Source organism: Mizuhopecten yessoensis, unplaced genomic scaffold, assembly GCF_002113885.1.
Source record: "Mizuhopecten yessoensis strain PY_sf001 unplaced genomic scaffold, ASM211388v2 scaffold1633, whole genome shotgun sequence".
In the NCBI taxonomy this organism is placed as follows: Eukaryota; Metazoa; Mollusca; class Bivalvia; order Pectinida; family Pectinidae; genus Mizuhopecten; species Mizuhopecten yessoensis.
Window position 1 is genome coordinate 104035 of NW_018404144.1, and position 11533 is coordinate 115567.

Sequence of the window (11533 nt, forward strand, 5' to 3'; positions counted from 1 at the left end):
CCACAGATGTGATAAAACACGTGAGAAACGGGAGAGGAGGGAAGGTTAGTTGTCTTACTGAGTTATATAACAGTAGCGCTAACACACATCCACCTTTACACCAGACTGAGATTGACAGGTTTTCCATATCATACCATTTCTTTTATCGCTCATTCCATGTTTGTCTTTTTCACATTAAACCTTCTGGTTGGACGAGAGGTCGAGTTGATAGCACTTACACTAAACTTTGATTTGATATATTTTACGTTAAGTTCTTTTTACCACATGTACCCCTTTTTGTTTGTCCAACATCAATCGTGTAATGTTTGTCTTGTAGGATTAGTTTTTTTTTTATTCAATCGATTTATTCATATGATTCACTGTTATATTGAATAATACACAAGTTTTCTTAGTATTTCAACAACGTGAACGCTTATTAAAAGAATAATTGTTTGAACATTTCAATGTAACGAACGCGCCTGAAAAAGAACCTTGACACTACAGCAATTAAAACGAAAATAGCAATCCATGCAGCTTCAAGGAATAGCATTTCAGAATACTGGGTATAGAATAAGATGTAAAGGAATTTTTCTTCGACTAAAATGCTAAGTGATGGTAGATGGACTGTATGTTCCTGGAATGTCTGCTCCTATGTGACTCTTGTGTATTACCATGGCGGTATACAGTATGTTTTGGTGATGTTGATCTGTTCGTGGTGAATCTTGCAATACTTTGTCATCCTCGCTTGTGTCCACCTACCATTAAGTGGAGTCTCTACAGGGGTTAGATCATATCGGTAACGTTATATTAGCAGATGACATAAAAGCGTTGAGAATGTATTGTAAAGTATAGTGGCGGTCCTTCCTCTTCACTTAACCCTTTTACATCAGGAGCACGACTACTTATGCAGCTAACTACAAGAACCTACTATTGTACACCCTTCCCCAAACACACACCCACACACACACCCACACACACAACCACCACCAGAAAAACCTAGGGTACTAAATAACTTCTTAGATTTAAAACACTAAAGAATAACTACATTATGTATGTAAACCTTTAAATAAGTGTACACGTTGATTTACGGTAAATGTATATTTAAGAACTCCAAGTGACACAAAACAACAATAGTGTTATCTTAAAGCAACAATTTAAGTTCAATCAAGCTTAATGTTTTCGAACAATGATTAAATGAAGCGATCCAGGCGTTGCAGTAATTCGGAACCTTATTATTTTGCTATGGTATGGTGAACAATTGAATAATTTATAACATCAAATGTCGTGCGGTAATACGAGCACACAATTGATGTAAGACAAGCAAAACTGAGGTGGTAAACACGATTTTGAACGGTTAGGTGTGAAATAAACGTACTTGATCACTCAGCATGGAATATGCCATAAAAGAAATGGTATGATACGGACAATCTTACACTACCAGTCCGGTGTATAGATGGATGTGTGTTGGTGCTATTGTTACATTATATACCTCATTAGGACATCGAGCCTTCCCACTCTCCCGTTTCTCACGTGTTTATCACATCTGTCATGTTCATGGTTTACTGACTACAGTCAAGGACAGAGAGCCCATCTACATTTAATTAAACTGAGTTAAAGAAAGTTTTGTTACCATTGATGTATAGTAACCTAACTCGCTAGAGAACAAAAAATCAATCTAGTATATTAAACACCAGCCGAGACATAAGTGACAAAAGCATGAATGCTGCATAATATCTTCAGAATGACTGGTGTGTTCCCATTGCAAGAGAAGATGAGATAAAAAAAATCTGTTATATATGGATGTTACTTTGTTTCAATCAATAATTTCATATTGCCTTTAAATCTTTAACAATGCACAATTCCAAGTGCAAGACGCCAGGGAATAGAAATTAAATTTCGTCTTGGAAGTGAATGATGAGGAGCATATCAAAATAAATAAGACATGAATGCCTGTGTAGGTACATGTATAGTACTTTATAAAGAATTTCATAGAATATTGAAATTAAAAATGCCAAATGAAATATTGTGTAAGATATTCATTTTTTTCCATTGCAACATTTAGATTGATAATTTAAGCACTCTATTCTTCTTTTCCTTCTTGTAATCCTGTTATCATTAAGCATTTATTATGTTACACTTGCACATAGGGAGCACGACTATTAGGTTTAGGGTTATCTAACTTTCCATAACCCTTTCGACAACCAACCATCCCTAAGTAACATAACAACTCTCTATATCTAGATAACAACCATATGAAGCATACAGGTAACTTTACGCACACCTTTACGTTTACCGTAGTTTAATAAACTCCGACTCATCAGACACTCTCCCAATCCTCTCATAGTATATATATGTAGCATAACATTACATGTAGACCTATGTCTGAATCCTGGATATCAGAATAATAAACAGTAATTAAGTACCAACACTATATGAAATGTATAGCTCTCACAATAGATAAATCTAGAAATACACTATTAACTATGTCTCCATAGGATAGGACAAGTGTAAACACCGAAACAAAAATTGACTTATCTAAGTTAAACTCTTTCCAATAAATACCAATATCCTTAAATATAGATTCCCGTATCCTGCCATTAAGGAGTTGCTTCCAATACCCTAACATGTACAATATAAACATAATAACAGACTTCAGCGAGGGGTATTTCAATGCTCCATCATATCCCTCATTCCCAAGGTGATAGGTTAACATCAACGGGGCAACACACGAGCTTAACGGTGTAACACCAAAACAGCACCACACCCGTCGCTCACAACGTAGATACCGTCGAACTAGCATAACAATCGATCCACATTGGTTCTGAATTAAAATTTCCATTAAATAACAAACATACTCCATATAAATTACACTTCATTCTACAAATTGTTTGGTGCTTCCAATATACACACGAAACAAAACGCCAAAGTGGTCTTGATTGGCAAAATTTTATGATAGAGGTGGCCGCCCCCTGTGCGCATTTGCATCATTTATATCACATTACGTATATTTACATAACATTGGTTTCCCTCGCTCTCCCCACACGTCTTCCATCCTCAGCTAACGATTTAATAAAGACAGTTAAGGTATTCTTACGTGACTGTTACTCATCTGGAACCTTTCAAATGCTTCAGCAAGAAAATATTCTGGATCAGCTTGATGTAATCAGACCATTTTTACACTGCGATCTTTCCACGACGTGAGATGCAGAAACAGAAACTACAAGAAAAATACATACTGTACCATATTTTTTTATATGGTCTTGCTGCTCAGCTCCTGACAATGTTAAGTCGCCTTATGACTTCCTGGAGATAAGAATTCCAATTAAGCTCTTGCCTGTTGTACAGGAGAGGTCTCGTAAGAGTCATATATGCGCTCTCTTTAACCTGACTGACCTAGAGTTCAGGCTCAATTTCTTCCAGATGCCTGACGGTTTTATTACTTTTGTTGCACACATTTTCGACGTGATTGCCCCGATGATAGCAATGTCTTTTCGAATTACATTTTTATTACGGTACCACGTCCTTTCTGACTGCTGTCAAGGTCAGGTCATTTTAGCTGCTGTTAATGATATTCATTTTATTCAGTTTCACCCTCTCGGATCAGCTTTTGTTTAGTTTTTTCTCATTTCCCGTTCTTGTCTTTGCGAACAGCCATTAAATTTAGCTTTGTCCTTGTGTGAAGACTAAGTATTAACACGCCTTGTGAGTAAACAGTGTGGTGACGCTCTGTGTCAGAAGACAGTGTGGTGACGCTCCTTATAGGTAGACAGTGTGGTGACGCACCTTGTGAATAAACAGTGTGGTGACATTCCTTGTCAGTAGATGGTTGGTGACGCTCTTTGTAAGTAGACAGTATGGATACACTCCTTGTGTGTAGACAGTGTGGTGACGCGTTTTTGTGAATAGACAGTGTGGTGACGCTCCTTGTGAGTAGATAGTGTATTGACGCTCATTGTGAGTTGACGGTGTGGTGACTTACATTGTCAGTAAACATAGTGGTGCGCTCCTTGTGAGTTATTAGTTTGGTGAAGCTCCTTGTGAGTAGACAGTGTGGTGACGCTCCTTGTGAGTAGACAGTGTGGTGACGTTCCTTGTGAGTTGACAGTTTTATGACGCTCCTTGTGAGTAGACAGTGTGATGACGTTCCTTGTGAGTAGACAGTATGGTTTCTCTCATTGTGAGTAGACAGTGTGATGACGTTCCTTGTGAATAGACAATTGTGTGACACTCCTTTTGAGTTGATAGTTTTATGACGCTCCTTGTGAGTAGACAATGTGATGACGTTCATTGTGAGTAGACAGTGTGATGACGTTCCTTGTAAGTAGACAGTGTGATGACGTTCCTTGTGAGTAGACAGTGTGATGCCGTTTCTTGTGAGTAGACAGTGTGATGCCGTTCCTTGTGAGTAGACGGTGTGATGCCGTTTCTTGTGAGTAGACAGTGTGTTGACGTTCCTTGTGATTAGACAGTGTGGTGACGTTCCTTGTGAGTAGACAGTGTGGTGACGTTCCTTGTGAGTAGACAGTGTGGTTACGTTCCTTGTGAGTAGACAGTGTGATGCCGTTCCTTGTGAGTAGACAGTGTGGTGACGTTCCTTGTGAGTAGACAGTGTGGTGACGTTCCTTGTGAGTAGACAGTGTGGTTACGCTCCTTGTGAGTAGACAGTGTGATGCCGTTCCTTGTAAGTAGACAGTTGTGTGACATTCCTTGTGAGTTGAAAGTTATATGACGCTCCTTGTGAGTTGACAGTGTGGTGACGTTCCATGTAAGTAGACAGTGTGGTGACGTTCCTTGTGAGTAGACAGTGTGATGACGTTCCTTGTGAATAGACAGTTGTGTGACACTCCTTGTGAATTGACAGTTTTATGACGCTCCTTGTGAGTAGACAGTGTGATGACGTTCCTTGTGAGTAGACAGTTGTGTGATGTTCCTTGTGAGTAGACAGTGTGGTGACGTTTCTTCTGAGTAGACAGTGTGATGACGTTCCTTGTAAGTAGACAGTTGTGTTACACTCCTTGTGAGTTGACAGTTTTATGACGTTCCTTGTCAGTAGACATTGTGATGACGTTCCTTGTTAGTAGACAGTGTAATGACGTTCCTTGTGAGTAGACAGTGTGGTGACGTTCCTTGAGAGTAGACAGTGTGGTGACGGTCCTTGTGAGTAGACAGTGCGATGACGTTCCTTGTGAGTAGACAGTTGTGTGACACCCCTTGTGAGTAGACAGTGTGGTGACACTCCTTGTGAGTTGACAGTTTTAGGACGCTCCATGTGAGTTGACAGTGTGATGACGTTCCTTGTGAGTAGACAGTATGATGACGTTCCTTGTTATTAGACAGTGTAATGACGTTCCTTGTGAGTAGACAGTGTGGTGACGTTCCTTGTGAGTAGACAGTGTGGTGACGGTCCTTGTGAGTTGACAGTGCGATGACGTTCCTTGTGAGTAGACAGTTTGGTTTCTCTCATTGTGAGTAGACAGTGTGATGACGTTCCGTGTGAGTAGACAGTGTGATGACGTTCCTTGTGAATAGACAATTGTGTGGCACTCCTTTTGAGTTGATAGTTTTATGACGCTCCTTGTGAGTAGACAATGTGATGACGTTCATTGTGAGTAGACAGTGTGATGACGTTCCTTGTAAGTAGACAGTGTGATGACGTTCCTTGTGAGTAGACAGTGTGATGACGTTTCTTGTGAGTAGACAGTGTGTGCACGTTCCTTGTGATTAGACAGTGTGATGACGTTCATTGTGAGTAGACAGTGTGATGACGTTCCTTGTAAGTAGACAGTGTGATGACGTTCCTTGTGAGTAGACAGTGTGATGACGTTTCTTGTGAGTAGACAGTGTGTTGACGTTCCTTGTGATTAGACAGTGTGGTGACGTTCCTTGTGCGTAGACAGTGTGATGACGTTCCTTGTGAGTAGACAGTGTGGTGACGCTCCTTGTGAATAGACAGGTTTATGACGCTCCTTGTGAGTAGACAGTGTGATGACGTTCCTTGTGTGTAGACAGTGTGGTGACGCTCCTTGTGAATAGACAGTTTTATGACGCTCCTTGTGAGTAGACAGTGTGATGACGTTTCTTGTGAGTAGACAGTTTGTTTTCTCTCATCGTAAGTAGACAGTGTGATGACGTTCCTTGTGAGAAGACAGTGTGATGACGTTTCTTGTGAGTAGACAGTGTGTTGACGCTCCTCGTGAGTTGACAGTTTATGACGCTCCTTGTAAGTAAACAGTTTCGTTTCTCTAATTGTGAGTAGATAGTGTGATGACGTTCGTTGTGAGTAGATAGTGCGGTGACGTTCCTTGTGAGCAGATAGTGTGGTGTGGTTCATTCTTAGTAGACGTTGTTATGACGCTCCTTTTGAGTAGATAGTTCTGTGACTCTTTTTGTGAGTAGATAGTTTTGGTTACTCTCATTGTGAGAAGACAGTTTGGTGACGCTCCTTATGAGTAGACAGTTTGGTTACTTTCATTGCGAGTAGACAGTTGTGTGACTCTCATTGTGATTAGACAGTTTTGGCTACTCTCATTGTGAGTAGACAGTTTGGTGACGCTCCTTGTGAGTAGACAGTTTGGTTACTGTAATGTCCATCTTATATAATCAGTTCTTTAGTATGTACCCAACCGGAACACCGGAAGTAACTCTTTACTAATAAAGTGAGTAATGAAAGAACCAGCATGGTCTCCAGAGTTGTGTGTTCGTTATCTATAAATCTACTTTGAAATATATCGGCTATCATCAGAGTCGTTACCACATTTGGCGACGAGGAAAACCTTGGATAAACTCCCAGCGTTTCCACCATTTGATTCGGACGTCGACAAGTCGAGTGCCGGCCCCAGATGGGAGAGATGGCTTAACAGACTTGAAAACCTCTTCGTAGCAATGGAGCTAGACGATGACACTCGTCGGAGAGCCCTACTCCTCCACTACGAAGGAGATAAAGCATACGACTATGTGAAGCTCAAAAAGGAAAATCAGAAACTACATATGTTGCTACGAAACAGGTATTGTCGCCATATTTTAAACCGAGAAAGAACACACAAATTGAAGTTTACAACTTCCGCTAGTGCGCACAGAAAGAAGGGCAATCTTTGGACGAATTTGTTACAGATCTTAGAAAATTGGCGAAAGACTGTGAGTTTACAAATATAGACAAAGAATTCCTTACACAGGTGATGCTGAACTGTAAATTAAACCAGCTAAGGCGACGTTTTTAAAGACAAAAAAAAACAACCTGTGGTTCGCTGCTTGGCTATTGATCAGCTACAAAGCTCTCTTTACTGAAGGTGGTACGACAAGTTCAAGCTGGCAATGTGGAGGACGAGTTTCCTGAACTGTTTAGAGGCATAGGAAAGCTAAGAAATAGACGTGCAAAGCTCCACATAAACAGTGATGTCCCTTCAGTAGCACAATAACACAGAAGGACTCCATTTCACCTCAGAGATAAAGTCAAAAATGCCCATTGTCACTCTGCCAAAGAAAAACCCTGATGAGTTCAGACTGTGTATGGACATGCGCGAGGGCAATAAAGCAATACTTAGAGAAAGACATGTGATACACACCATTGACGAGCTGATCTTGGACCTAAATGGTGCTCAGATGTTCAGTAAACTGGATCTGAGAAGTGGTTACCACCAACTTGAGCTAGAGGCAGACTCGAGATACATCACAACTTTCTCTACACATTTGGGACTCTTTAGATACAATTTTGGAATTTCGTCAGCGTCAGAAGTTTTCAAGGAAATGATCCGACATCATCTATGGCAAAAACAAGATTGGGAAGCATGACACCGCCCTGAGAGAGACACTAAATAGGCTCAGCGATAGTGGACTTACATTGAACAAAAGTAAGTGTGAATACCGGAAGGAGAAGATCTCGTTTTTCGGTGTAGCCTTCAGCAAAGATGGAATCTCGGCTGACCCAGAAACGTCAAAGCGGTGCGTGAATTCCAGCAACCCGAAAATGTCAAAGTGCTCAGAAGCTTTTTAGTCATGACTAATTATTGCTCTCGTTTTATCGAAGGATATGCGGAAATCTGTGAACCTCTGCGCGAGTTAACTCACAAAGATACACTGCGGAACTGGAATGAAGAATGTGAAATGGCATTCAGAAAACAGAAAAACTAGTTATCATGTGACAACGTGGTGGCGTACTACGACCCAAGAAAACCAGTTCAGGTGAGGGTCGATGCCAGCCCTATTGGACTAGGTGCGGTTCTTGTCCAGGACAAAGTAGTTTCGTATGCAAGCAGGTCATTGACGCCTGTTGAATCAAGATACAGTCAAGTGGAGCGCGAGGCTTTGGGGGTCGTGTGGGCATGTGAACATTATGTTACATATTTAAGGGGACTAAGGGGACTAAAAGAATTCATTACGGATCACAAACCGTTGGAGAAAATATGACAGAAACAGAAACTCCCGAGTCTAAGAATAGAAAGGTTGGGTTTGAGACTCCAGCCGTATAAACTTAACATCAAGTTTGAACCTGGTGTAACAAATGTTGCTGACTACATGTCTCGACACCCTGTTAAATCCACGAACTCTACACAGGAGGAGATTGCAGAATGTTATGTCAAATTTGTGACAGAGGGAGCCCTGCCCTGTGCATTTCAGTTTGATGAGGTATGGGAAGCTACTCTACACAGCCCTACATTACAGAAAACCATTGAGTTCACCAGAATGGACGATGGTATGATACAAAAAATATTGGAAGATAAGAGAACATTGATATGGAGAAACTAACTGCCTTCAAGAGTGTTCAGGATGAGCTAACTGTTCAATCTGACAACATTTTGCTGAGGGACCACAGAATCATACTTCCAGCATCACTACGAGATCGAGCCATACGCATTGCTCATGAAGGACACCAGGGGATGGCCAAGACAAAATCATTTATACGCTCAAAGATATGGTTTCCAGGAATTGACAGTAAGGTCGAAACAGCAGTGAGAGATTGTATGCCATGTCAAATTCAACACCGGAAACAAGAATGGAACCACTACGGATGTCGGAACTCCCTACAGGACGATGGGGAAAATGTCAGCGTCGATTTTTGTGGACCCTTGACAACTAGAGAATATTTGATGGTACTCGTAGATGAATTTTCACAATACCCCTGCGTAGAACTTTTGCGCTCTGTCTCTACACCAGTACTTGATAAAGTGTTTAGCACATTTTGTACCCCAAGGACAGTAAAAAGCGATAACAGAAGTCCATTCAATTCAGAAGCTTTCCGGAAGTATGCATTGAACCAAGGGTTTAATCACAGACGCATCACCCCAAGATGGTCTCGAGCTAATGCCCAAGCCGAGAGCTTCAATAAGCCGCTAATGAAGGTAGTGCGAGCAGCTCATTATGAGAAAAAGAACTGGCGACAGGTGTTATTTGGATTTTTGAGGCAGTACCGTACCACGCCACATAGCACGACCGGACAGACACCGTACCGACTTATGTTTGGTCGCGAACCAAGAACAAAGATGCCACAGGTTGCTGAAAGACAACAGAACGCCCTGCACGAACAGGTTCGCGAAAGAGACAGTAAGAGGAAATGTCAAATGAAATTGTACGCTGATGCTAGAAACCATGCAAAAGACAGTGATATATCTGTTGGTGATGTTGTTGTAGTGCAGCAGGACATGAAAGGTAACAAACTCACAACGGCGTTTGATCCACAGCCAAGGACCGTCACGAACATGAAAGGTCCCATGATCACCGTTCATGGTAAAACAACAAGAAATGTATCGCGTTTCAAAAAAATAAACCAATGTCCAGGAAAGGGACAACAAAGTAAGCAGCAATTTTATGAGGAAATAGAGGAGCTGAAGGAGGACTCGGAAGCTGGTAAACCAGTAAACACTCCATAAAAACAGCCTGTTTGTGTAAGCTCTAATCCTACTGTATCGACACACTGCGAGGTGATGCCGCCACTACGCAGGAGTGCTAGAGAGAGGAAAAAGAACACTCGTTATGATGCCCTTTGCAAAATTAGTAATGACTTGCAGTGTTTGGGGCACAATAATCCCCGCTAGTCATTGAGACCCAGAGATCTCTAGTTAACCTCGAGTTTTGTCATTGTTGCGATAATTGAGTATTTCCAGTGTGATGAAGGTTAACAAAAATATATAAGATCTCTAAACCCATTTATATAAATCATTCTTTATTTTTCAAGTGATTTGACAATGATAATCGTTTACCGAGTGATAAAGACATTCAGTGGAAAGACAATGCAAATTATTATATCATTACATTTAAAAAATAAACTATGAAAAGTGCAGTCAATGATTATGAACATGTTTTAATTTTTAAAAAAGGGAGAGATGTAATGTCCATCTTATATAATCAGTACTTTAGCATGTACCCAACCGGAACACCGGAAGTAACTCTTTACTAATAAAGTGAGTAATGTAAGAACCAGCATGGTCTCCGGAGTTGTGTGTTCGCTATGAATCTACTTTGAAATATATCGGCTATCCTCAGAGTCGTTACCACAGTTACTCTCATTGTTAGTAGACAGTTTGGTGACGCTCCTTGTGAGTAGATAGTTCGGTTACTCTCATCGTGAGTAGACATTTTTGTGACACTCCTTGTGAGTAGACAGTGTGGTGACGCTGTATTGTTTACGTTTTATAAGTAAATCTTTTTGTAATAGTGTATCCTTCGTTCAAAATACAGTTTTTCGGTGTAATAACTGTTTAGTTTTTGTTCACTGTTTGAGAAAGCGTCATTTCTATGTTTGGCCTTATAAGCCTCCGATTGACAGGTGTAACAGGTAGAACTAGTAAGTATAACGATAGCTGTGGAGGTAAATAAGGGCTTAGGAGAAACGGTAGTCTAGTGGTAGGACGCCGGGTTGCGGGTTGCGGGTTGCGGGTTCGAGTCATGGCACGGCACTGTGTTGTATCTTTGAACAAGATCATTTACATCTGATTGATCCAGTCAACTCAGTTGTAAATGAGCACTGTTAGAATTGTTGAATGCTAATCTGTGAACGCCTAAATGGCAGCATGGAGTTTAGAAAAATATTGGCTGGTCGGAAAGGCCCTATAACCACGGATAATAGTTTGTGAACCACTTTGAGACGACCTGCAAACTAGGTTGTGATAAAACGGTAAATAAGAACCTCGAATTATTATTTGTGTTATAAGGTGTTGAAAGAGCCGTCATTGATTGTTATATACACAACTATTGAAACCTGTATTACTATAATGACCTTAGAGTCACAGAAATACTGCAGTAGGTAGTTATCTCCTGGAATAACCCTATTGCTAACCGATATATTCTGTAATCGACTGTTATAGCATCATAGCTTTACTAAATAAACCTGCAGCGCAAGTGACTCCTGATCTGTCACTGGTGTATGTTCCCTAAGAGACTATTATCGACATTTTTAAATGAATAGTGATATGACGGAGATATTGTGATGTGTGCGTTAGAAGTAAGAGTGTAATTTGTTTGGTGTCTATGTTGGAGAAGATGTACTACAGTAGTGAGTGCTTTGTAATGTTTTGATGCTTGCACTTCAAATGCGCAGTTACAACGCCCTTTCAGTTTATGA

The 11533-nt window shown here is 40.7% G+C and overlaps 1 protein-coding gene across 1 annotated transcript; it reads left to right on the forward strand.

Annotated features, from left to right (window-relative positions):
- The first annotated feature begins 8708 nt into the window (after positions 1-8708).
- Positions 8709-9842, forward strand: LOC110466305. The gene has a single exon (XM_021522721.1). It carries the CDS (start codon positions 8709-8711, stop codon positions 9840-9842), a length of 1134 nt encoding a protein of 377 aa, XP_021378396.1.
- Positions 9843-11533: the final 1691 nt, after the last annotated feature.

What these genes read in the sequence shown, in the direction of transcription:
- LOC110466305 (XM_021522721.1), top strand. Translation starts at nt 8,709, where the DNA reads ATGGAGAAACTAACTGCCTTCAAGAGTGTTCAGGATGAGCTAACTGTT.